We start from the raw sequence: 26903 nt of genomic DNA, 5'->3' as shown, positions 1-26903 counted from the left end.
GTTTACATACATTGGGGAATTGTAAGGTCAGGGAACCGGTCTAGCTGGCTTGTACCCGTTCATAGGTGTGTAATCGATTGCAAACAAGTGCGATGGTCAATTGGGGCCAGTATTTGAAAACAAGCCAGTTTTTTCCAACGCTGGTCGGCCGACCAGCGTTGGAAATTGATACAAAAATACCACTTTTCTTGAAAATGACAGTATACCAGGTGCCATGATTTTACAGGATACTTTACACTGTCATTCACTAACAGTCCAGCAAGGTATTTCAAAATGATTTGGTAGTTTTATTTTTTGATGTTTGCAAATGTTGTATTTTCCCTTTAAATCATATTAAATTTATTCCTCAACGGTTCCCATCAATTTCCAAACCTCTTGTGTAAAATATCACGGCCAATTATTAAACGAGATGTCAATCCAATGCAATATGTTGTTCTTGAGTTATCGTCTCCACAAAGAGTGTTCTGTTTTTGTTTAATAAAGTGATTAAGATTGGGAATGAACTTTTCGTGATAAAACACTTCATTTTCTTTAAATCATATTAAACTTATTCTTCCACAGTTCCCGTTGATTTTCAAACCTCTTGTGTAAGATATCGATGGCCAATAATCGGACGCAATCTCAAGCCAGAGCAATGTGTTGTTCTGGATTTATTGTCTCCACAAAGAGTGGTGTATTTTTGTTTAATTTGCAGATCGTGATCCGCATTGACAGAAGTCTTCGGGTGCTGACCAGTGTTTGTGTAGGGCGCCCTCCTTCGGAAGATGCTATTTACACATGTGTGACTCGACAGAAGACTGTATATGAAGCCTTTGAAGGCAATCTGCTCTCAAACATTAGTTTCTAAAGACACCCAAGCGCCGAAAATGGCCACTTTCTTCGGTGAAGTGATCAACCTACCGTCTCGGGCTGTGGACGACGATGAAGAAGAGGAAGAGGATGAAACTCAGTCGCGTTTCCCGTAAGCGAAGTGCTGGTCCAATTTCCGGACAGTTGACATGGTTGTTGATGAAGTGGGCTAACCATGCATGGCGAAGAAAAATGACCACATTTATTTTGAAAACATGTATTTTACTGTCATATAAACCTTTGATTGTTAAATACAAAGCAAAAATTTGGAACAACATGATATAGGGGAGGATGAACTGTGTGAACCAGTAGCCTAGATACAATGCTATACTTTATTTTTTCCCGCATTTTTTTCAAGTTAGGCCTTACTAATACTATAGTAACTTGAAAAAAATGCGGGAAAATATAAAGCATAGTAATACTAATACTAGGGCCCTAGGGCCAGGCCTGGGCCCAATTTCACGGCGCTGCTTAACAGTAAGCAGAAAATTTGTGTTTAGCATAGAAGAAAAATTTGCTAGCCTTAAGCACTATTTCACGGCGTGGACGTGCTAACGGTTGCGAGTGCATGGAGATTTCTATTGTTAATCACTAATTTAAGCAAATTTTTCCTCTGAAGAAAGCGTGCCTTTTGCTGTGCCTATGCTTACAGTCTCCATGAAATAGATGGAAGCTCTGTTAGCAGAAAATCATGTGCTTAGCAGCGCCGTGAAATTGGGCCCTGATGATTTGCTTTTCAACTTTTTGTTTAGGGAGCCAGAGTTGCAGTGGAAGCATGATTTCCAAAAAGACATTGAACAGTCTCCTGGGAAAAGGTTCGGCTGTGAAATGCTCATCATTGGCATTGGCCCAGCAGCAACAGGTAGCTTAAATACAACTTGTGCATTTATTTTGACCTACAGAACATTTAGGGATTTTTAACAGTCTAGTAAATGGTCAAGGATTAGGCCTAAACCAATAAATAAAATATCAAACACGAAGATGATGATGATTAAACTAGCTAAAATATATACATGTATGACAAGTAGAACACGTTTTTACAAGACACTCTGAGACCCAAATTCTTACACTTTTCAAATAAAAAAATGTGTGTTTTTTACAATCATCATCCTTATAATCGATTCCCCATACAATACCTCTTAGTTCTTGCATATTCTTTTCTCATTCAATAAAGAAGTGCCACCTTACTTTTCTCAATTCCCTCTTATCAGGTTTCTTAGATGCCTACATCCTTTGGGATGACCCCACCATTGTGGGGACAATAGACTGCGACCCCAACAGGTCAGAGGTCAGGCCAGAATCTGTGGCAGGTCACCGCACGTGCTCAGTGTATCGGCTCAAACGGCAGCCAGAGGTTCTGGTTTGCCAGTGCAAGCACGAAATAGTTCCAGAGATGTGTCACATCTGGACAGAAAAGGTAGGCTATGCATAGTGATGCCATTTGTAACTTTTCCAAATAGAGGGTAAAATATAGAAGTGTTTCCATCAAGTCCATTTTTTCTAACTACACTGTGAGTCCAATAAAATGAAACCCAAATGTCGGGACCATTGTTTTAGTGAAGTTCTGCATGTAGCATTTTTAAAATCTAGGATGTGAAAGCCAAATTCATAATCTTTCTTTCAGTACAAAAATCATTCAAATCACTTGTGTACTTTTCAACTTACCGAAGTTTAAACACAACCACCGTTTTAAAGTTCTGTCCACGGATCATAAGAAGGTAAGTGGTTTTTTTCAGCTAAACGAAAACAAACCATATCGGGATGCAAGTAAATTGTATTCGTTTTGCTGAAAGGACACTTTTTTTTTTGTGATCCGTGGACAGAACTTTGAAACGGTGTTTGTGTTTAAAATTCCGTAACTTGAAAAGAACATGAGTGATTTGAATGATTCTTGTCCTCAATGAAAGCTGATGATTTGGGCTTTCTTATCCTAGATTTTGAACGTGCCACATGCAGAACTTCATTTAAACAATAGTCATGATATTTGGGTTTTTTTGTTTTTTTTACTCACCCTGCATTCATGATATAACTCTGTACTCTCATTGGCTACCATGCTCATTGCAAAAGGGGAGGTAACTTAAACTCTTAAAAAGGGGTTCTATAGAGATAGGGGTATTAATTATTTGATATGCTTACTGCGGCAGATGTTCCAAGACCTTGACACAACAAAACTCCAGGTCATCGTCATGGATACGGCCCCGACAACAGAGTACAGAACGCAAATGTCGCCCTCGGAAATGTCAACCCCTTTCCTCCGGTCACTTCAGTCCCAGACGCACAGTTCTAAGTTGCAGTGCCAAGTGTTAGAGTCGCCTAATGTTGTCAAAGGACTAAGTGCTGCAGGTATATTATTATTTTAATACCTTTCAATAATTTGTTTACTTCATTCAAGATTTTGAACAAGATATTGAGTCCGGTTCTATCAACCCTGTATTAATAAACCCTCCCTAATCCTTCAAATCGGCTGTAAGGTTTGGTAGGAGTTTGTAGGAATGGAGGAATAAGCCTGGTCGCTGACTGTTCCCCATATGCATGTATTAGGATCGATGCCCCTTGCAAGTTTCAAGTCCATAGAATGTGCCATTGGTTGCCTGCACAATGGTGGATTTTGTAGGATTGGAGAAAGTAAAGCCTGTTCAGTGACTGTTCCCCATACATTAGGATCGATGTCCCTTGCAAGTTTCAAGTCCAAAGAATGTGCCATTGGTTTGCTGCACAATGGTGGATTTTGGAGGATTAGAGAAAGTAAAGCTTGGTCAGTGACTGTTCCCCGTATATTAGGATCGACATCCCTTGCAAGTTTCAAGTCCAAAGAATGTGTCATTGGTTTCCTGCACAACGGTGGATTTTGAAGGATTAAGGAATGTCCCAAGCAAAAATACTTATGGTCTGATGCTTAATGTCAACAAAAACAATCTTTTTGAAGTACCAAAATAAAATTCATGTTTTTCGTGCACAATTCGATAGGGAGAAATCAATTAAATGGATTTTTCAGCTGAGCATGAACACATCAGCTTTTGAATTTTGCTCTCTTATTTCTTGTTTCTTTTGTCTTTTGTCCTCCACTCAGTACTGAGCCACTGCCACATATTTGGCGTGTCCTGTGTTGTCTATGTTGGGTTTCTGGATGGCCTGTTTCTACACACAGACGACATCAAAGTATTCAATTCCCTGTTGTCAAACAGTCCTCTCAAGAAAATATACAAGGTGAGTTTATCTTGGCATTTCTAGATTGAGACTTGTTAAACAAATTTTGACTGGATAATTCAGTTGGTAGAGTGCTGGCACAGTGTTCCTGTGGCCACAGGTTCAAATTCCACCTCAGTTGATTCCTTTGTTTAGTCCTTGTTGTGTTCTTGGGCAAGACACTTCTCCCCAATTGTCTTTATCTACCCAGGAGTACAAACGGGGACCGATATAAACTGGGGAATAGCCAACAATGGACTTGTATACCACAGTCTTACGCTATCCCATTCTTGGTGATCATAACTTTTTTTTCAATGGGCCAATAAGGCCAAGATTCCATGTAATCTTCACCCCTACTATACACCACAAGCCTGTAGACTCCCATTGGCCAGACCCTAACCACTGCAGAGTAAGGAGTGTTGAAAGACAGCAGCCCCAAGAGGCGCCTAATGCCTTTGTGCAGTAATTGGAGATCTTAGTGGCCAACCCCTTTGTGCCACCGATCTCTCTGTGTCAACCCCTCGATCTCTCTGTGTCAACCCCTCGTGCCGCCCAGAGCTCAGACAGGTCGTAAACAATCCTGGCCCACACAAAGGCCATGTGACCTGCCTATATCTTGTGCATGAGGGGGTTATTGACCTAGAAACAGTGTGGTGATAAAATTCTCCATGTGGTTTCACTGTGTGATTTTTTTGGTCACTCTACTCCGAGGGTTAATAGACCAACACCTCCCCCTCCCATCCCCTTACCCCACCCTTATACCCCCACCCCACCCCCAACCCCACCCCAACCTCTGTGACAATGACAAGTAACTTTTCATTGACTTTGTTCCATTTTCAGAAGAACCCTAATGCTGATGCAGTCTTAAGGAAACTTGTGGAGAGAAGGGCCCTACACGGCAGTCTGTATACGTGAGAAACAATCGACATGAAAAATCAAATTCTAAAATCGAGCCTGTTTTATACCAAAAAAAATACGGTTAATTACCATAATTTGACTTGCTGTAGTCGTTCACTTGCTAGTTGACAATCGTCAAACTTTTTTTCAGTCCAATACAACCAAATATATTATCTCTTGAAGTACAGTTAGCTTTGAAAAGCATTACAAGAAGATTCTGCATTAGCCATTCAGTAATTTTCGTTGTACTGGAAAAGTATACCTTCTATGAAAAGTAAAACGACAGATAAATCTTGAGTCATTCCATGAATGTCAGCTTTATTTCTACTGGTATTTTGCGATGTTTTGTTGATAGTTTGTCCTTGTTTAAACATGAAAATGAAACTGATTAATTGCTGATTTTGTGAAGTCATCAAAAGCAGAAATTTCGCTTGAAGGTATTGTAGGTCATTTGTCATTTGGGCATTATTAACTCGATTAAGTTTTACTTCAGTGAATGGTGTATATTTTGAGAAAACAATATTCTAGGATCTCGATTTCAATTCAGAAATTGTCGAGTCATATTTTGATTGCACCTGAAATCAGAGTCCGAGACACTTTCTCATTCAGCTAAGCGATTTCACACATTGAACCGACAAATTATAGCAACCACGCGCATCCATTCACGGATTCGCGGAATTAAAAACAATCTAATAACGGAAATAGACGCATCTTCGGAAAGGCCCCACCCCCTTCCTTTTTTCTACATGCCTCTTTTTTTTATAGAGGTTGTGGAATGCTCGAAGACATTTCCGTCATTTTTCAGGTATATGTAGCCTAAGGTGTGATGAAATTTTAAAAAAAGAAGACCTGAACGTGCAATTGGTGTAAAAGTCGTCGTTGGGAGTAGCAAACAAAACATAGTAAATCGTGACGTAATAAACAGGACTCGTTTATACTACGCTGCATCGGGAGTCCTGTTTATTACGTCACGATTTACTATGTTTTGTTTGCTGCCCCCAACGACGACGTTTGCACAAATTGCACGTTCGGGTCGAAACAGGACCTGAAAAACAGCTCTCAAAAGTACCTTTTATACTCATTTTATGACAGACACAATAGTCGTTTTTATTTCATCACACCTTAGGCTACATATACCCGAAAAATGACGGAAATGTCTTCGAGCATTCCACAACCTCTTTAACTGATACATTCAATATGCAATATCTTTTGCAAATTTTGCCAATATATTGTCTTTTTATATGTTTCCAACACAATTGTAGCTTTGTAGAAAGGGTTAGGTTCCTTTGGACACAATTTTGTATCAGCAAAAAAGTAAAAAGAATGGAAGAATTCCTCCACCATCTTGGAAATTCTGCCATCTTGGGTTTTCAAAAAGCCCAGAGGAGAATCATTTTATTTTTTACTCGGCCTATTTAAGTTTGTTTCAGTTTCAAATATACCTAGTGACACACAAATAATCCAGCCATATCGTGTGATACAAATCTCAAAAATGAAATTGTAAATTTAATTTGAACAAAGTGAAGATAACTTTATGAGGAGAAAGTGAGAACACTTTGTTCATGCATAATTTGTAGTTTTTGATAAATGCCCTTTGAAATTAAAATATTCATTCATTGATTTACATCCGAAGTTCATGTTGATGGTTTTGTGTTTTCATCTATTTAAAAATCTTTTTTTGGGCATCGAACATGCACAGTCGATCGGCCGCAGTACGTGCGTGCGAAAGCCCCTTTAAGGATTTGGTGATACCATAGCTGCCAACTGTTACGAATTTTTCGTAATTATTACGAATTGTTTGTTAAATTACGAAAATACGATTTGCCACTAAAATATTACGAATTTCCCATTTTCTACATAACGAAAAAAAAATACTTGTAAAGTATCGTTTTTGACCGAAAACTTCTGGCGAAATGTCGCGATAATGGATGGACTAGTGACAAGTCTAATAAGAATGCAGTCAAGCACCTGATAGACATCAATGCAGTGTGCGCAGTGGAGTACTTGAGGACCAGACTAAAACTATTTTTCAATGGTGTGTCATTTGTGTGCATCTCGTGGATGTGTGGTTGTGTGTACTGTGTGTGAGTGCTTTTCAGTGACGATCGTGAGCACATTTGGTCGCTTATTGCCGGGATGAGACCCATCAGTGCGAGATTTTAATCATGGAATTTAATAAGAGTATGGTTGGAATAATTGGTAATAGAGTTTGAGTTTGTCACAACATCCAGAAAAGATAAATCAGCATGCGTTTGCAAGGTATGTTGGCGGGATATTTCTATTGCATACGGTGGCCCTAAATCATTGTGTGTAAATACATTGATGATACGAACTCGAAACTCCACATCGATAGCATGCATCTCAAACAAAATATGCGCACATGTTATTGTTGTTATTATTTATTTGACTTCAACAAACAAAAACAGACATTAAAACATCATTAATTATTATTTTTATTTTTTTATTTTTTTATTTTATTTTTTTTTTTTAAATTATCTTTTGGCCTACAGTACATTATTATTCACAAAAAGAAGGGGTATGCACATGTATGTGTACATGTAAACCATGTACCTGTACTCGATGTTTGTAAAGCTTTTGATCAAACGAGCAGTTGAAAATGACCGCGCGGGTTGATTACTAATTGGGATTTTGAAAAGTTGGCAGCTATGTGATACTGGGCAAGCACAATAGAGGGCGCACTACGGTAAAGATGCGGTGCCTTTACTAGGGTAGTAAAATTTAATGTACATGTACATTGAATTATCATTGAATCTACGGTACAGAAAGTCCAAAGTAAAAAATAGTCAGAGACGTAGTTTTGTATGCATATTTGCCCTGAAACAAGGCTAGAAGCCACTCCAGGTACAGGGCTACAAGAGAAATACAAAGAAGAGTAGGTACTCAGGAAAACTGAAGGAAGGAATTAACATTCCTCGTGAAACAGGACAGATCATAGGTTGGAGGGAAACAAGCACCAGGCAAGGAATTCCAAAGAGATGCAGCACGTGGGGAAAAGCTATTGGAATATCCTTTAGTTCTACATCTACATGTACATGTAGGTATAGCAATAGTACATGGATGAGAACAGGCAGAAAGTCGGGTTTCTCTCTCAAACGCTCTGATTGGAGGAACCAGGTTGGATAGACAAGTCTTCACGTATTCTCAAATGTCAATCAAAAGTCATCCACGCTTCACTGTAACTTTGAAAATGGCATTCCTTTGTCATTGTTCATCCCAGGAATGGACCGATCCAGTAAGCACCGCCCCATGGTATTCTGACTGACCAATCACAGCTGTGATTTAAAAGCCGTGCACAAAAGTCCGACGTGCGTACACGCGCGTATGATGCGCGCGCGCGGCAGGAAAATTCAGCGTGGCATTGGAGAGGAGCACGTGTTAATTTCCCCACGTGTGCAGTGGGCGGGGCTTACTGGATCGGTCCATTGTCATTTGACTAATATGATTGCCTTGTGATGGACTTCACCACAGCTCTGACGTTCTCCCTCCGTGAATAAAGTCTATTGGGGGGAAGCTATCAGTTAAACGTATAGCCTTTGATTAAGGCAGATCCTGCTGATTGAAACGACAGGCCCTCTAACGTTTATTTATTAGTTTTAATACTGGAAACGACCATAGTAACTCAAACCGATGATTACCAACAAAAAAGAACTCATTCATACCTTTGGGGAATGTAAATACTGTTAACAGTTTTTATTACTGCTAGAGGTGATGTCTTAGTTAAATACACTTATGGATATAAAACTATGGTAAACTTGCGTCTGTATGCTGTTTGAAAAGTTCGGGTGAGACATCCCTTCCACTCGTCATTTTCTTCCAAATTTCAATCATGCTGGCATCTTTCACCAACTGGCGCATGCGAAAGCCTCGATGTCTCGGGTTGTCCTTCCGGTAGTGGACGAGCCTGAGGTCATCCTCGGGGTCAAGGGTCAGCGTGTCTCCCCCAATCTTGACCCCGTGGATCTTGAAATAGTGGACGTTGATTGGCCGGACGATGCACTTGTCGCGGCCGCGGTTCTCCGGCGTGGCGTCCGGCACTCTCCACGGGTTCCGCTCGAACACCGTCCTGGCCGCTACAATTTTCTTCTTGGAGTTGGGTGGTCGGCCAAAGAACCAATTCCTGAGCTTTATCGTGGCCAGAGATTTCAGCCGAGGATCGGTTAGGTAGTCTGTTATCCTGGTCCGGTTTGGGTCCATGGGCTGGACGAATTCGTCTACGTCTACTTTGAGCACCCACTCCGTGTTGTGACGAAGACGCCACAGGCAGTCATTCTCGTGGGCTATTTGCACCTCTAGGTACGTCTTGTCTGGGCTAGGGGTGTGCGCCCATGGTATGAGAGTCACAAACCCCGTGTCGAGGTAGCCCCTCAGATCCTCGGGCATGGTGGTTCTTGGGTCGTTGTCGTAGATATAGACATGCTCCACGCCTAGATTTTTGTAGTAGAACAACCAGTCTGGGATGTACTTTCCCATGTCTTTGACCATGGTGCACAGGGTGAGCTCGCGCCGGTGCGACTCGGTGAGACACACCGGCACGCCGGTGTAAGCGTACCGGGGATCGGAAGCCAGGCGAAAGTTCACCCTAAACCGACGGATGCCTCGCCGGTTGACTTCATCGGAGATGCTTGGTGGCATCGGGCAGGTGATGACCACCAGGTACTGCGGGTACCCGTTGCCAAAACTCCGGTAGTCCCTCACAACAGGGTCGGTGAGGGTCATTTCCCCGTTGGGGAACTCGCAGATGAATTGCTCCTTATCCCAGGCCTCGTCTCGGCGCTTGACGCCCACGAAGACCAACTCACCGCGCGTGGACTCCGCGAAGGCCGAGTGGAGCGTCGGAAGGCCTGAGCAGGTCAGCTTGTCTCGGAGGTAGCATCCTCTTCCAAACTCCGGCAGGTGCCTTGCTCCGGAGCTGTCACATATCGAGTCTGTCAAGCCAATGTGCATGAGGAGCTTCCTCCCTGTCAACTTTACCCAAGATCTTGCTCCTACATCGCTACCAGCTTCTTGGTCAGAGGTAGGTAAGATACGGCAAATAGCATAGATAGCTATAAAGGCACAGAGCGCCCTAACGTACTTGGGTAATTTTGAGCGTCGCATGGCCACAGCACAACTTGGCGCATAATGAAAATGACATCATTCAAAATGTCACAACAAAACTTTTAGACTCTCAAGTTCAGCAAGCTGTCTTGGCATTCGTTCATCCATCCCTCACCAGTTTCCGTCGCTTCGACTTTCATCTATAGGGCATATAGTAAAAAAAAATTGAGACAAATCTTCACAAGGATTTAAAAGGGGCTCCTTTGGTATTTGCATGCATTTTGGATTTTACAAATATCATCATAATTATATCTCCACCCAGGAGTATGACTGGCTACATATATAGTAAAGTCAAGGATATTTATTGTCACCAGCTTGGGTCCCTCATATACCAGCTTGCTTGTAAAAATGTACCTTTTCCTATCCAAATTATTTTTTCTCGCAATTCAGAAATTCATTACCATTTTACCCGTCAAGCTTCCAATTTCCACATTTCTTACACCCGTACTTCGCTAGCTCGTAAAACTATTAAACACGAGGGACCCATGCTGTGGAACAGGCTTAATGACCAGCTCAAAGCATCCAAAAATATTTCTGCTTTCAAACGTATTTTTAAATCTGTTTTACTGGAATCTTATTGTTGCTTGTTCTACATTCTAACCCACTTTATCTGCTGATCTGATAAGACCTCTTTGTAGCTGTCGCTTTGTAGTCTTTGTCCATTGTTTGTGTTGGTCCACTTTCTTGTATAAATGTTAGTGGTAAATTGTCTTTCTTCCTTTTTTCCTTGCAAACATGCATGTGCATTGAGACCTACTATTACATTTTTTTTCATTGGTTCATCGGCCAGGGACCTGAATGGTTCGATTAACATTCTTTTATTCCTGTCTCAATGCAGTGCATGTAAATTAGGGACCATTGAATACAAGCTGTGCTTTCTAAAATAATGGATCCCTCTGCAGTGTCACAATTACCTTGCATTTCTTTGCATTAATTTTGCATAAAATTTACTTGGTAAAATGGTATACCATTGTATTTGATTTTTGATACTGTGAAAATACACAAATCTGAAACCTGAAACCTGAAGCCAGGACCGAATGTGCGCTGATATCAGATGCCGCGCGGTCTCGCGTGGCCTGATGATCGGGGGAATAATTGTAATGCTTTGAGATTGTAATGCTATAATTATAAGTATTAGGCCTACATTTACTTCAAACTTACACGACATTCCTTGCCCCAAAATGTTCGTTGTGGTCTACGAAATTCACAGAAGATTTAAAATCAAAGAATATCAACTTGCATACCTTGCTTAAATGTTGTTTTACATCGAGGTCCATTTTGTGTAGTTATAGCCTACAGTTCATCATCATTATCATCATCAGTCGACTGCACAGGCAGCAGACGGACGCAAGTTTTCCCCATTTAAGTTCAGACCAAATGAATGAGCTTTTTACTGGCGCGTATGTAGGCTCTTATCGACGGAATTTCGACAACGTGGTGATGCACAGAATCCTGAACAGAGGAAACACAGAATGCTTACTTGATCACTCACTGAAGATCACTCACTGAAAGTCCAAAGGTCCATTTTGATTATCAAATCCAATATTATCCTAGAGATGACTAAACAACATCGGTCTATATAACATCATTGACTTTATCGTTCCTTGTGTATACACCACTCAAACACGGCCCGTGTGGTATACCCAACGAGGAAGGAATGTTCGGGGTAAGCTTTTTACTGCCGAGAATTAACAGCCCAGATCCAACCGAACGCGTTTTCCCAAAACGCGGGGTGGGAGACTTTGTGTAAAGGACGAGGAGCCTTATAAAGCTTTTTCTCTTTCTGTGCCGTGTTTCCAAGATTGAGAAGATAAGACTAAGCAAGCCATAAATTGAACTGGTCGGGTATTGTCGTCTAAGTCAATTTTACGAGCCAAGGTGATGCTTAAAGCATAAAGGCATTTTCGCTTCATGCATTTCATTCGTGCGTTTCCAATAATAACTCCTCTCTAAATACAAAGAAGAAAACTCAAAACCTGACCTGTTGAAGTTTCAGCTCAGTGGATATTACACTTTTCGAGAAAATAGTGAAAAACATTCCACACCCTTTTGATAAAAAAACACGTCTGCCTCAATTGCACTTTTTATTTCCAAAACTCAAGTCAATTGACTGATCGTTGCAAATCGCCTCAGGACCGTTCTTGATTTCTTATACATGCCAGCAAGCCAGACGGAATAATTTCATAGGGTGTTAATAGTACCAATGTTATCTTTAAATCCAAGTAAACTTTTTGATACTAATTGATTTTCAGTACTCGGGTTTAATTGGGGAAAATGCAAACGATAGAATTAAATTTCTGTGGGGGAGCGCCAAATTGAACAACAATCTCTGTCCGGAGATCTTTCTAGTTAAGTACCAGTTTTTTAAAGATTGAAAAAAAAAATTGTATAAAATTCGAAGATCTGAATTAAATTCACCATTACATCCTCTTTCAATGGATAGAAATTGATAGATAGATGGAGGGGTCCCTGTATAACGAAGTTGTCACTTTGAATATGACTGATTATAAGAAATGTCAGTTTTGAAGTAGGCTTACGTTGCAAACCCCACCCCCCCCCCCCCAAAAAAAAGGAGGGGGCAAATTTTGTGTCAACAATTTTAAGAATGTTAAAAACTGGCATTTTCGCAAAAAAAAATGTTTAAAATGTGAATAATGTGCTAAATGCATGACTTTTTAAACTTATTTTCGCGACACTGATTGGATTGACACACTTATTTTGACTCTAAAGATTGACACTAATTTCAGTCAAGCGTTTGCTCGTTGGCCGTGATCGTCTAGTGGTTAGGACATTGCGTTGTGGTCGCAATAACCCAGGTTCGAATCCTGGTCTCGGCACACTTTTTGACATTTTTCATTATTTAAACAAAATTAATCAAAATAAGAGACGTATTTCGCAATAATTTCTTCAATTTTTGTGCAGCGGCTGTCGGACATTACGTTGTGGGCGCTATATTTTTCCGTTTTCCGTCATGCCATTTTGATATTTTCCATTTCACTTAAAAAAAAAAGGAATATATAATTGTATTTGATAATATTTCATCACGCTGTGATCGTCTAGTGGTTAGGACATTGCGTTGTGGTCGCAATAACCCAGGTTCGAATCCTGGTCATGGCAAAAACATTTTTTTTTTTACGAATTTTCTGGGGAAGTTCCCTGATCAGTTGCATTTGAATCGCGATGTTTGATCTTTTTCTCCCCCCCCCCCAATTATTCAAAATAATGCGTTTCTACATTGCTTTGTTTTTCTCTCACAAAAACCCTGCATTGCTTTTCAATTGAAGAATGTTCAATTTATGAAAGATCTCCCCCCCCCCCGCTAAATTAAGGGGCCCCGCCTCCCACGGCTTACGCGCAGTGCTCACAAAATAATGAGGGCGCTGTTCTCTCAGTAAACCAACATGGCTTGACTCTAGTTGCGACTGACGTCTGTTGTCAATGTCAACACTTAAATGTTTTCATCATTTATTTTCCCGTGAGTAGAACTTCAAATTAATAGGTTAAACCTTAATGCCAGCCACTTACATTCCTGTTATTTAAAAAACACAAACAATGACAAAGTATTCATTTCTTCATTTTTTTTCCATTATCGAGTTCCACTTCTTTCACTTTGGTTAACTTGTGTACAAAGTCTATGGAGAGTTGAGTGCATTTTCGAAGTATTTTCTAGCGATTTGGAACTTTGGAAGATTTGCCTTCGTACAAACTCACAATTTGAATATATATCATCTGCCATGCCCTGTATTTTCAAATCAGACTTTTATTTACTCTTCTGTTTTAAAAAATTGTTCCTCTTTATATAATGTTATTATTGTTGATGTACCCTAACGTGGAGCGGCCCCTAACGTGGCGCACTTTGATTTTTCGCATGTAGCGCCTAGCTAGAGCAAAAGTTTTAACTGAAATTTCACAGAGAGTGAAATTTCATCAAGTTCTAAACACTTAGAAGAAAAATTCATTTTGGCGTGATTTTCCGATTATATTTTGAAGTGCAAAGTGAAGCCTTTGAAAATGCCCCGAAAAATAAATTCTGACAAACTTCTGGTTGGGTATGTAAGTAGAGGTAATAATGGTTTATCAGAATCTATCAACTTTACAGGAATTCTTAAATGTCAATTTGGAATTTTCCGAGATTTATTCAAGTGTGCCACGTTAGGGAACACTCCGCCAATTTGTGCCCAATTTCCGGACGCCACCGTTTTTGAATTTCGGATTAAATTTCATGAAACCGAAATTGTTCACAGAGGTTAAATAGCGAGCATTAATAAGGTCAAAGTACCAGTATTTCACTGCATGAATTTGAGGTTTGTCACCAAAGAGGTTTGGCAACACTACACGAGGAAAGTCTGGTAAACGTTGAAGTGCGCCACGTTAGGGAACACCACCATATAACTGATGTCCTTAGGCAGGACACTTTGCACTAATATCTGCCCTTTCCAGCTGTGTCACATATTGCAATTGCGAGTTTATTTACCCGCTACAAAGTTAAAAGACAAATTTATTTTGGTGTGATTTTCCGATTTTATTTTCAAGTGCAAAGTGAAACCTTTGAAAATGCCCCGAAAAATAAGAAAATACTTTTCTGACGAAACATCTGGCTGGGTATGTAAGTAGATATAATAATGATTTATCAGAATTTATCAAGTTTACAGAAATTCTTAAATGTTAATTTGGAATTTTCCGAGATTTATGTAAGTGCACCACGTTAGGGAACACTCCGCCAATTTGTGCCCAATTTCCGGACGCCACCGTTTTTCAATTTCGGCTTAAATTTTATGAAACCGAAATTGTTCACGGAAGTTAAATAGCAAGCATTAATATCGTAAAAGTACCAGTATTTCACTGCATGAATTTGAGGTTTGTCAACAAAGAGGTTTGGCAACACTACACGAGGAAAGTTGGGCAAGCTCCGAAGTGCGCCACGTTAGGGAACACGACTATACCATTTTCTTCCACAGAAGGTGCCAGGGTGCTAGAAATGTGCTGTCATAATGGGAGGCGGGGCGTCCAACTCGAACAGATCGTCCCAGAAGAGGCGTAGTACTAAATCCTCTCCGCCTAGCCTACCCAGCCATGTCCTAGACAAGCTCAGGGTGTGCCTGACGTCTCTGCCCTACCCACAGGGGGTGGTTGACAAGCAGGCAGTTAGCAGAGCAGCCGAGAAAGCGGAACGGGTGGACGTGTCTGAGCCGCAGGTTATACTCACCAAAGGTATAAACAGAATGGCTTGGACATGTAACAGGAATGAAATAATACCAATTATTGTCCCCACCCGCTAACTTTTTCCTGTCCGCCACCTTTTATGGGTGGCATGGATGGCTTGTGCGTTAAGAGCTCGCCTCTCACCAAGGTGACCACGGTTCGAATCCTGGCCGCGGATCACATGTGAGTAGAGTTGTGCGTTGGTTCTCTCCTGTGCCATGAGGGTTTTTCTCCGGGCCCTCCGGTTTTCCTCCCTCCGGAAAAATCAAACACTTTCGATCTCAGGCTGTGCTCCGTGGTCATATATGGGTCGATGTGGCCGGCAGCCATAGGCGCCTTCATGTACCAGCAGCCCGACCACGTTGTAGCCGTGTCCTTCGCAATTCAGCATACCAGCTGCGAGTAAGGATGATTAGCCTCCCAAATTATTATTATTATTATTATTTTTTGTCTCTTTTAAAAAAAAAATTCATACATTTTTCAATATATTTCCAAATATGTTGTCAATATATCATCTTTCATTTGTTTCCAACAAAATTGTAGCTAGATGTAGAAAAGGGTTACGGTTCCTTTGGACACAATTTTGTATCAGCAAAAGAGTACAAAAAATGGAAGAACCCATCCGCCATCTTTGAAAATCCACCATCTTGTTTTTTTTAAAACGCCCGCCTCCTTCTTTTCAAAAAGCCCAGACGATTCAAAATTATTTTTTACACTGCCTTACCAGAAACATGAAATAAACCCTGGCCAATAACAATATGGCTAAAGTGACTTGCTTTCCTTTTTTTGAAGGGGAGAATGCTAAAGGTATTTACATCATCATCGCTGGTGAGGCTCAAGTTGTGTCTGCGTCCGGTACCGTCATAGCAGAGCTTTCTTCTGGGGATCTGTTTGGGGAATTGTCAACGCTGTTTCACATACCCTGCACGGCGACTGTCAAGACACCCACAAAGTAGGTGACATAGTCTTAGTCCAAACTGATTTGGATTTCGTTCCTCTAATGCAGCCAGTATTGGGTTTGGCCCTTCACGGATGTATTATAAACACTGTAAACTCAGTGTTGTCCCAAGTGATTATGAGAACAAAATCCACTATCTTCTTGGGTTCGACTCGAACCCACGACCTCCTGCTTACTAGTGCAGTTGTCAAATTCGAACCAGCCAGCCGACCCTGGCAAGCTCAGTGGTAAGACGTCTGCACTAGTAAGTAGGAGGTCGTGGGTTCGAGTCCTACCAGAGTAGCTTGAGAATTATATTCCTCACGATCGCTTGGGTACAGTGTTTATGAAATACGTCGGTGAAGGGCAAAAACCAACATTGAATTTACATTACTCGGACACAAATTCCAAGCACAGTCAAGCCATCAACAGTGGTAGAGAATGCTATCAACTAGCTGAGTCTAGTCTAGTCTTAGGAACTTTGGGGCTTGCACCCGCATTAGATTGAATATGGCACACGTGAGGTACGCTCGGAATTTCCAAGGCTGGATTTGTGGCTACCAACTTGGATATTTCTATTTTTTTAATAAAGCAGGAAAATAAGGAGAAAATAATAATTTGATTTCAGAGTTTTATTGCTGTTGCTGAAACCAGAAGTCCTAACGGCTGCACTGAATGGTCAGTCGGTAACCAGCAACCTATTGGACTACTTTGTGAAGAAGCGGTACCTGGATACCAGCGGGGCCGTCAACCAATCAGAACTCATGTACAGAATCACCAAAACTGTGCTCAAAGAGGCAAGTATCACGATGTGTTTATATTTTTTTTTAAATGTTTGAAAAATTTACAATTATGCACACTGTTCTCTTCTTAAAAGACTGCCTTATAGTAGAGCATATTCCTATGAGGCTGATAAGCTGTATGTGGGCTTTAGAAATGCAATAGGACTGATGAGAAAACCAGGTTTTTCAAACGTTTTAAAGGTATAGTCCATCATTTGTAATGTGTGCATTTTGTTCGTTTGAAGCAGCAAATGTGCTCAATATCTAAAGAAGGATGCTAAACAACCAATCTGATGAAGTTTCAGCTTAACTTCAGCTGCAATTTTCAAGAAAAACAACATTCTCAATCTCGATTTCAAATCAAAAATTGATGAATCATGTTTTGAATTGGGCCTAAATTCAGCAATGTTGCGCACTGATCTGACGAATTATAGCAACCACGCGCGTGTGTGCCTCGTGTCCACGCTTGCGCACTTCACCGAATAAAAAAACCGAACTACTAACGGAAATTTCCAACGGTGCTTCTTAAGAGGCTCTGCTGGAAAGGCCTTACTTTCGTTGATTTCTTCAAAATGACAGCTTGCCAGAAAGAATAATTTCACAGGGAGTTTAGTCCCCTTACTATCTTTCAACCAAGTATAAAATAATAATTATAAAACAACAATATAAAACAATAATTATGCCAGTTACTTTTTGGATAGCTGCAAATGATGGACTGTACCTTTAAAGATTTTGTATTGCTCTGTTTCATTGTTGTCGTCTAGTCCATCTCAAGTCACAAGCTAGTGAAACAAACGGTTACCAAGACATTCTCGTTCATCCCTTATAACTTGTGACTGGACTTGTTAATTGACTTGTGATGGACTTGACTTCATCACCGTTATGTGTTCTGAATATAGGTACCACTGTTTTCACAGTGGGGTAACGCTGCTATAGAGTCGCTGGTCAAGGCAGTGCAGTCCGAGGGCCCTGCGGTCACATTGGCCCCAGCAAAGTCACTCATTGCTATGGAAGGCGACCCAGCAGATGAGATTGTCATCATCGTAAGGGGCAGGTATGCAAACAACATATCTCCTTGGGCACAAAGTTAGAAGAAAAATTCATTTTGGCGTGATTTTCCGATTATATTTTGAAGTGCAAAGTGAAGCCTTTGAAAATGCCCCGAAAAATAAATTCTGACAAACTTCTGGTTGGGTATGTAAGTAGAGGTAATAATGGTTTATCAGAATCTATCAACTTTACAGGAATTCTTAAATGTCAATTTGGAATTTTCCGAGATTTATTCAAGTGTGCCACGTTAGGGAACACTCCGCCAATTTGTGCCCAATTTCCGGACGCCACCGTTTTTGAATTTCGGATTAAATTTCATGAAACCGAAATTGTTCACAGAGGTTAAATAGCGAGCATTAATAAGGTCAAAGTACCAGTATTTCACTGCATGAATTTGAGGTTTGTCACCAAAGAGGTTTGGCAACACTACACGAGGAAAGTCTGGTAAACGTTGAAGTGCGCCACGTTAGGGAACACCACCATATAACTGATGTCCTTAGGCAGGACACTTTGCACTAATATCTGCCCTTTCCAGCTGTGTCACATATTGCAATGGAAGGGGAATATTATCATCATCATTAAGGGAAGGTATACATAGTACTGATGTCCTTGGGCAGGACACTTTGCACTAATATCTGCCATTTCCAGCTGTGTCACATATTGCAATGGAAGGGGAATATTATCATCATCATTAAGGGAAGGTATACATATTACTGATGTCCTTGGGCAGGACACTTTGCACTAATATCTGCCATTTCCAGCTGTGTCACATATTGCAATGGAAGGGGAATATTATCATCATCATTAAGGGAAGGTATACATAGTACTGATGTCCTTGGGCAGGACACTTTGCACTAATATCTGCCCTTTCCGGCTGTGTCACATATTGCAATGAAAGGGGAATATTATCATCATCATTAAGGGAAGGTACGCATAATACTGATGTCCTTGGGCAGGACACTTTGCACTAATATCGGCCCTTTCCAGCTGTGTCACATATTTCAATGGAAGGGGAATATTATCATCATCATTAAGGGAAGGTATACATAATACTGATGTCCGTGGGCAGGACACTTTGCACTAATATCTGCCTTTCCAGCTGTGTCACATATTTCAATGGAAGGGGAATATTATCATCATCATTAAGGGAAGGTATACATATTACTGATGTCCTTGGGCAGGACACTTTGCACTAATATCTGCCCTTTCCAGCTGTGTCACATATTTCAATGGAAGGGGAATATTATCATCATCATTAAGGGAAGGTATGCATATTACTGATGTCCTTGGGCAGGACACTTTACAGTATTGGCTCCTCCCAACCCAGGAGATAATGGGTACCTGTGAGTTCTGAGATGGTTATCTTGTGTGAATTAGTCATTTGTGTGAAAAAGGCAGCATCAAGCTACATACTCCCCAGGGAACTGAGATGGTTTGAAGAGAGTTCTATTGGTCTGATGGACAGGGGTATTAGTAGCATAAAGTGCTTTGATTTTGTTAAACGTGCTCCTCTAATTGAGTTACTATTGTCATTATTTCTGCTAGGGTTGAAGTTTTGAAAGAGAAGGAGGTATTATCAACGCTGGACAGTGCAAGATGGCCAGTCTGGCATGGGGAAGAAGGTATGCATATTACAATTAGGATGGGAATTCATGTTTAAACCATGTTTCAGTTAAATGTTTAAACCATGTGAAAAAGTTCTGCTCCAATATGCAAAACTTTTACGCATGGTTTAAACATTTAAAGGGAATATACATCATTTGCTTTTGCTGTAATTTTCAGAAATGGATGGAATTGGGGGGTTGGAAATATATAGCAAATATAGTTACACTAACTTTTTTGAGGTTTTGGGTTCGAAAATGCTATAAAAACCATATAAACTGACTCCATATAAGAAGAAACAGAGCAGTTTACATACATTGGGGAATTGTAAGGTCAGGGAACCAGTCTAGCTGGCTCGTACCCGTTCATAGGTTTGTAATCGATTGCAAACAAGTGCGATGGTCAATTGGGGCCAGTATTTGAAAAAAAGCCAGTTTTTTTCCAACGCTCATCGGCCGATCAGCGTTGGAAATTGATACAAAAATACCACTTTTCTTGAAAATGACAGTATACCAGGTGCCATGATTTTACAGGATGATTTACACTGTCATTCACTAACAGTCCAGCAAGGTATTTCAAAATGATTTGGTAGTTTTATTTTTTGATGTTTGCAAATGATGTATTTTCTAAAAAGATAGTTGCCAGTCATTAAAAAAAAAGTAACATTGACTTCGATGTGATCGAGTATTGTGTTTTCTTCTAAGGCGTTAACATTACATAAAGGTATCTCTTTGTAAATTTCGGCTGTGTTCAAAAATATTGGGAATTTCTTTAGGGGAAAACTGATTGTGAGTGTTTTTTTTTTTTCTTGAAAAACAAAATTCAACGAAGTCAGTATGAACATGTGTCCTACACATGGACCTGTGTATGTGTCCTACACATGGAGCTCTTCGACCAGTGGTCATGATGCACTCTACTATTCATACCAGAGTTTTGTAACTTACCCCTGCCATTTTGCCAGCTTCAGTACTAAACCCACATTTATCTGTTCTGTTTGTTCCTGTATAGGTCTTTTCGCTGGAAGTCGTAGCTTGGTTTCTGTAAGGACAGTGTCTACTTGCCAGATGATTATCATAAAAAATGCCATGGTTCACGAAGTAGTGAAAAAGGTAGGATCGATTACGATACAGTGTGAAAGTAAGGAAAGTATTGGACGTTATGCTTTTTCCACAAGTGCTTACAGCAGGGTTCGACTTTAGCGGTAGCCCGCTAGCCAACTGCTAGTCAAAACAGCGGCGGGCTAGTCAAACTATCCCTTAAGTAGCCCAGCTGGCGAGTCAAAAAATATTGGGCTATGGCAAAGACGAAACAACAGGAAGAGGTAAATCATTAAATTCAGCAAGCAAGTGTATCAAACTGTGTTCAATTTTATTAACTGTTTTAGGGTTGAATTATTTGCACTGTTTATTAAAATCACTGACAAGATTGCCTCAGGATACACGTTTTACATGTGTGCACATTGTTGTTTATGAGACACTCTATAAAAGGAAAACGTGGGCTAAAGAAAATGCCCGCAGGCTAGTTAAGAGTCTGTTTCAGTAGCCCGACTGGCTAGTAAAAAAAAAAGTTAAGGTTGAACCCTGGCTTACAGTGCGTAGAAATGTTGTACTATTTGTACAAGTATAGACATGACAGAAACCAAAATAATGTTCTAATATAGCCCATGATAATTGGTTGACAGTGTGCACAATTTGCTGCTACAGCAGGAATTCTTTTCTCTTGATTAGAATTAAGATCCATAAAATTGAGCTCAACCTACTCTTGAAAGGAAAAAATCATACACTCATTTTTCAAAACTTTTTCATTCATGTTTAAAAGTTGCGGAGAATACAAATACAAGAAATACAAATGTTTGTCTTCAATCTCTGAAGCACCAGCTTGAAGCAGCTGGCGATTTTAACAAGAGGCAAGACAAATGGAGGCTGAGAACTACTGCTGCCAATACTGCAACAACAGAAGATGCCTGTTATCGACTGGAAGTACGTTGTCTCAACTTCAGATATTTCTAACCGAATCTCTGATTGATAATAGTAATAATAAGGTGTATTTATAAAGCACGCGTATCCACCATTATTGGTGATCAAAGCACTACATCATTATTACCCTGCTCATTGGGCCAATGAAACATTCCAAAGACATCTCAGCTCCCTGGGGAGTATATACAGCTAGATGCTGTCATATCAGCACAAAGCAACTAAAATCAATCACAATAAATTGAACTCTGCCCTCACAGGTACCCATTTACTCCTGGGTGGGGAGAAGCAATGAGTGACAAAGTGCCTTGCCCAAGGGTACACACCACAGCCACAGGCTGGACTCGTACCCACAACCTGCAGCTTTACCTGCAGACCACGAGGCAACAGCACACCCTGAATAATAAGTGAATTTGTGGTGATCCCATGTGACAGCAAATCTCTGTTAATACATTTGTGTAAACTCCTGCTTGTCATCACAGGTTTTGATACATAGACTCTCCGAGACCAATGTTCTGTCAAAAGCTCCTCTTAATGCACTGTACAAGATTGCTCTCAACTCCAAGACATTGGCACACAAAACTGGCGACTGCATAATTGGTGAGATTTACTATTATTTATATAAAAATCATAAAACAGATTTACACCAACCATGTCAAGCTTGGTGACTGAGTAGTTAAGACATCTGCACTAGTAAGCAGGAGGTCGTGGGTTCAAATCCAACTTGAGCAAGCGTGTGGATTTTTCCTCTTAAGTTTTTAGGCAGCACTGACTAAAGACTCAGCATCTAATATTAAAAACCACTATTGAGGTGGCGCAATGCTTGCGCCCAGCTTCAACCAGTAGGGTTTCAAATTTCATGTTCGTCTTAAATTAAGAACGTGTTCATGAGCTTCAGCATTGCGCTTCTTCAGTGTTGGTGATCACTAGATGAGTCTATATTGAAGGGTAAAAGCCACTACAGGGGGAGTAAAATAACAAATGAAACTCAATGTCCGGACCATTGTTTTAGTGAAGTTATGCATGTAGCACTTTCAAAATCTAGGATATGAAAGCCCAATTCATAAGCTTTCTTTTAGTACAAGTATCATTCCAATCACTTATGTAATTTTTAAGTCACAGAATTTTAAATACAACCACTGTTTAAAAGTTCTGTCCACGGATCACAAAAAGGTATTTGTGTTCTTTCAGCAAAATGAAAACAAATCACTTAGGGATGTGTGTGAATTGTTTTCATTTTGCTGACAGGATGCACACATTTTTTTGTGATCAGTGGACAGAACTTTAAAACAGTGGTTGTGTTTAAAACTCCGTAACTTGAAAAGCATATGAGTGATTTGAATGATTCTGGTACCAACAGAAAGCTTATGAATCGGGCTTTCATATCCTAGATTTTGGAAGTGCTACATGCAAAACTTCACTAAAACAATAGTCCTGACATTTGGGTGTCGTTTTTTTTTTCCTCACCCTGTATTCAAATTTGTGTTATACTCACAGGTGAAAGCAGTACAGCAGACCAGAAACAGAGTAAGATGATCAAATCTGCGGGCGGCACGGACGCCTCTAAACCTGAAACACCTACCAAGATTGATGCTACCCTACCTCCTGGTACTGAAATCAAAGCAGAAGCTTCTTCACAAGTTTTCTGGGGTAAGTCATTTCACCAGGATAAAAAAAGTTAAAGAGTCGGGTTGGTACAGTGGTACTTCCTGGACTTCCACATTGTTAGCCAGAGTTCATCCATGCTTTGCTGATTAAAGCCATAGTCCAGCATTTGTAACTTGTGCATTTTGTTCGTTTGAAGCAACAAACATACTAAAAATCTGAAGAAGGGTGCTGAACAACTAACCTGATGAAGTTTCAGCTCAGCTTCAGCTGTATATTCCGAGAAAAACAGCATTCTAGGATCCAATTTCTTATCAAAAGTTGCTGAATCATGTTTTGAATTGGGCCTGAATTCAGTGTCGGAGACATGTTCTCACTGAGCCGAATGCAGCTACCCGATGTCGCACACCGATCCAACGAATTATAGCAACCGCACGCGCGTTTGTGTAGCACCATCGCTTGCACGCGCTTCGCTGAATAAAAAAAAACGAACTACTAACGGCCTTCTTTCGAAAGGCCTTCTTTCGTTGATTTCTTCAAAATGAAAGCTTGCCAGGAAGAATAATTTCACAGGGAGTTTAGTCCCCTTGCTATCTTTCAACCAAGTATGTTTTTCAACAATAATTACGTCAGTTACTTTTTGGATAGCTGCAAATGATGGACTTTAGCTTTAATTATGAAACCTAAGTTATTTGTATAATTTTGTCTTGCAGCTGACGACAAATTTCTCTTGGTACTCAAAGGCGCTGTGATGTTAAACAGCAATGAAGAATGGGTGTGCACAGTCGGAGAGGTTCTATGTGAGTTTGAACATATTTTATGTCCTCCAAAATCTACTGTCTAGGAACACAAAGGAACATTTACTGCAGTGCTGTAATTGAGTTTCTCACAAGTGCAATTAAAATATAAATCACAAGTCATTTCACAACTCCAGTCACAAGTAACAGGAATGACTCGACTGGGGACCAGATTTCTTGTTATGGTCTTGTAAGAGCTTGTGAGGACTTGTTTGGACTTGTTAGGCCTTTTGATGAAGTTATGAGGACCTGTGATGGATTTGTGATGGATTTGTAAGAACATGTGAGAACTTGTGAGGACTTGCAATGACTTTTGAGGACCTGTAAAGGATTTGTTAGGACATGTGAGGACGTGAGGCCTTCTAATGAACTTGTGAAGATTCGTTGGTACTTGTTAGGACTGATGAGGATTTGTGAGGACTTAATTGTGAAGACTTGTAATGGACTAGCGAGGACTTTTGAGGACCTGTTAAGGATTTGTTAGGACATGTGAGGACTTCTAATGAACTTGTGAAGACTCATTGGTACTTGTTAGGACTGATGAGGATTTGTGAGGACTTAAATGTGAAGACTTGTAATGGACTAGCGAGGACTTTTGAGGATTTGTGATTTGGGGTTTGTGAGGATTTTCAAGAGCTCATGAGGGCCAGGCTGCGAGATCTTGTGAGTACTTGACTAAAACACTATTATCTGTACTAATATTAATTCAAAGGTTTGACGATAAAAAAAGCCAGTTGTATCCTTTTTTTTTTTTCAATTTCAGGGGTTCCAAAGGCAGCCCATCCACGCTCCAGACTTGAAGCCAAAACTGACTCCGTGATTCTACATTTCACGAGCTCGGCTTTAGATGAGGCTTGTAGCAATCATCCTGATGTCGTGTTGACTGTTCCGTCCACTGTGAGGTAGAAATCCAAATGCCAAAAAAACGGAATTTTCCTGCTTTCTTGTTCCAGCCCAAAAAAAACCTGCTTTGCAGTTGAAACCAAAGGACCTTCAAAACTCAGTCCAAAAGAAACCCATGGCCTATGAAACCGGAACAGTGGGCTACCCAATTTTGCCATTCAGCAATAATAATATGTGGTGCTTATATAGCGCTTTATCAATGAAACATTCCAAATACCATCTCAGCTCCCTGGGGAGTATACAGCTCGAGGCTGAGAACTACTGTCGTAAATACTACAACAACAGAAGATGCCTGCTATCGATTGGAAGTACGTTGTCTCAACTTCAGATATTTCTAACCAAGTCTCTGAGTGATGATAGTAATAATAAGGTGTATGTATAGCGTGCGTATCCACCATTATTGGTGCTCAAGGCGCTACATCATTATTACCCTGCTCATTGGGCCAATGAAACACTCCAAATACCATCTCAGCTCCCTGGGGAGTATATGCTCGATGCTGCCATTTCGGGGCAAAGCAGCTAAAATCAACCATAATAACCATCACTGCCCTCACAGGTACCCATTTACTCCTGGGTGGGGAGAAGCAGTGAGTGACAAAGTGCCTTGCCCAAGGGCACACGCACCATAACCCCAGGCTGGACTCGAACCCACAACCTGTAGAATTACCTGCAGACCACAAAGTCAATGCTCCAGACCACGAGGCCACGGCACTCCACAATATATAAATTCTAGTAGAGAACATTTGGTGTTTTTTTTAGTTTGTCCACTTTTGGTACACTAACAAATTTCCATCAGCACAGAATAGGAGATTTTGGATTCACCAACCTATATTTCTGCTTGTTGGAATTCAAGTTTTACTTGTCCACTTTTGCGGTACCGAGAAAGTCGTCAAAGTAGATTTCGAATTACTGCTGGCAGAGAGTTGGCAGATGGCTGACGCAAAATTTAAAAAATGTGAGATTCTGCTAGCAGTATTAAATAAGAAAAATTGGATTGTCCACTTTTGGGGCTTCATACATGTACATGGCCAAGATTTTGTGAGGAAACAGATTCTATAGGCCCCCTATTGTCCTAAAAGGAGCAGATTTGGCAAACTGAAGTTTGAAAGGTTTTGAATTTGTTTCAATGTAGGGTTGGATATCATCTGACACTAGGTGGCGCTGTTCAAAAAAGACGGGTAGAAAATCAACTTTGTCACAAGTTGATCTAAAAGTCCATCACAAGGCAAGGCACAACCTGTTGCAATGATTTCCGTTGTTTTTCATTTCCGTTGTTAGTATTCATTTTCGTTTGACCTGACTTGTGCCAGACTAAAATATAACTCTACAAATGTATTCTTTTGTTCTTCCAAAGTACTGCTCGATTAGAGCAACTTTCTTAAAACCTGTCCAAAAATCATAAAGATGATATTTTTAAACATTTTATAATGATCGATCCGTTCGTTAAACCAAACGTTCCTTATGCAGACTGTAAATAGTGTATTTAACATTTTATTAAATAACTCGGAAAGGCAGTGTGCTCTGTAAACATCTAGCAAGCACATTGCTTGTGGTTATGTTGGATGCGTTCGGTCGGTGTGCGCCAATCGGTCAATCGCGTTGCGTTATCGGTCGATGTGGCCAATTTACTGGACTACCTCCGTAAATAAAGGCCACACTTCCACCATGTACAAAAACATGTCAAACTTTGTCAAATTTTGATTTTCACATTTAGGCTTAGGTTGTACATGTAGTTTATTTTTGCTTTAGAAGCATACTCCCCCTCTTTATAGGCTAATCAGAAAGTGCTGCCTTTTTCAGACGTCTATTTTTCGTGAAAATTCATGTTGAAATTTTGATACGCAAACGTGTGCAAACGAATCTGGAAATTTCACGAAAAACAGACATCTGAAAAAGGCAGCACTTTCTTATTAGCCTATAAAGAGGGCGAGTATGCTTCTAAAGCAAAAATAAACTACAAACTAAGCCTAAATGTGAAAATCAAAATTTGACAAAGTTCGAC

At 40.3% G+C, this 26903-nt stretch overlaps 3 protein-coding genes and 2 non-coding genes across 6 annotated transcripts; 4 read left to right on the top strand and 1 right to left on the bottom strand.

Moving 5' to 3' along the window:
• The first annotated feature begins 749 nt into the window (after positions 1–749).
• Positions 750–5229, top strand: LOC119730282 (proteasome assembly chaperone 1-like). The gene is made up of 6 exons (XM_038203095.1): positions 750–961; positions 1602–1711; positions 2061–2266; positions 2994–3192; positions 3920–4056; positions 4876–5229. The coding sequence occupies exons 1-6, from the start codon at positions 804–806 to the stop codon at positions 4948–4950; spliced, it is 885 nt and encodes a 294-aa protein (XP_038059023.1). The 5' UTR covers positions 750–803; the 3' UTR covers positions 4951–5229.
• A 3390-nt stretch (positions 5230–8619) lies between these two features.
• On the bottom strand, positions 8620–9975 carry LOC119730633 (beta-1,4-galactosyltransferase galt-1-like; the record flags this gene model as incomplete). The annotated part of the gene is made up of 1 exon (XM_038203620.1): positions 8620–9975. A coding segment is annotated over one exon (1281 nt), but the record flags the coding sequence as incomplete, so codon positions are not given.
• Positions 9976–12815: 2840 nt separating this feature from the next.
• Trnah-gug lies at positions 12816–12887 on the top strand. The gene has a single exon. It is a non-coding gene; the product is annotated as a tRNA-His (tRNA).
• Positions 12888–13095: 208 nt separating this feature from the next.
• Positions 13096–13167, top strand: Trnah-gug. Its single transcript has one exon. It is a non-coding gene; the product is annotated as a tRNA-His (tRNA).
• Positions 13168–13446: 279 nt separating this feature from the next.
• LOC119730280 lies at positions 13447–25390 on the top strand. Of its 2 annotated transcripts, XM_038203091.1 has the most exons (12): positions 13447–13525; positions 15009–15261; positions 16045–16204; positions 16818–16986; positions 17871–18025; positions 19567–19643; positions 20632–20732; positions 21495–21602; positions 22079–22196; positions 23094–23246; positions 23915–24001; positions 24762–25389. In XM_038203091.1, exons 2-12 carry the CDS (start codon positions 15042–15044, stop codon positions 24902–24904), a joined length of 1491 nt encoding a protein of 496 aa, XP_038059019.1. In that variant the 5' UTR covers positions 13447–13525; positions 15009–15041; the 3' UTR covers positions 24905–25389. The 2 variants fall into 2 exon arrangements, with proteins under 2 accessions (XP_038059019.1, XP_038059020.1); XM_038203092.1 differs by lacking the exon at positions 23915–24001 and having other exon boundaries at positions 24762–25390.
• Positions 25391–26903: the final 1513 nt, after the last annotated feature.

This window comes from Patiria miniata, unplaced genomic scaffold (assembly GCF_015706575.1).
Source record: "Patiria miniata isolate m_02_andy unplaced genomic scaffold, ASM1570657v1 HiC_scaffold_22, whole genome shotgun sequence".
NCBI classification, from domain to species: Eukaryota; Metazoa; Echinodermata; class Asteroidea; order Valvatida; family Asterinidae; genus Patiria; species Patiria miniata.
The sequence above is the reverse complement of the archived record's forward strand: the minus strand, read 5'-3'. Positions and strand labels throughout refer to the sequence as shown.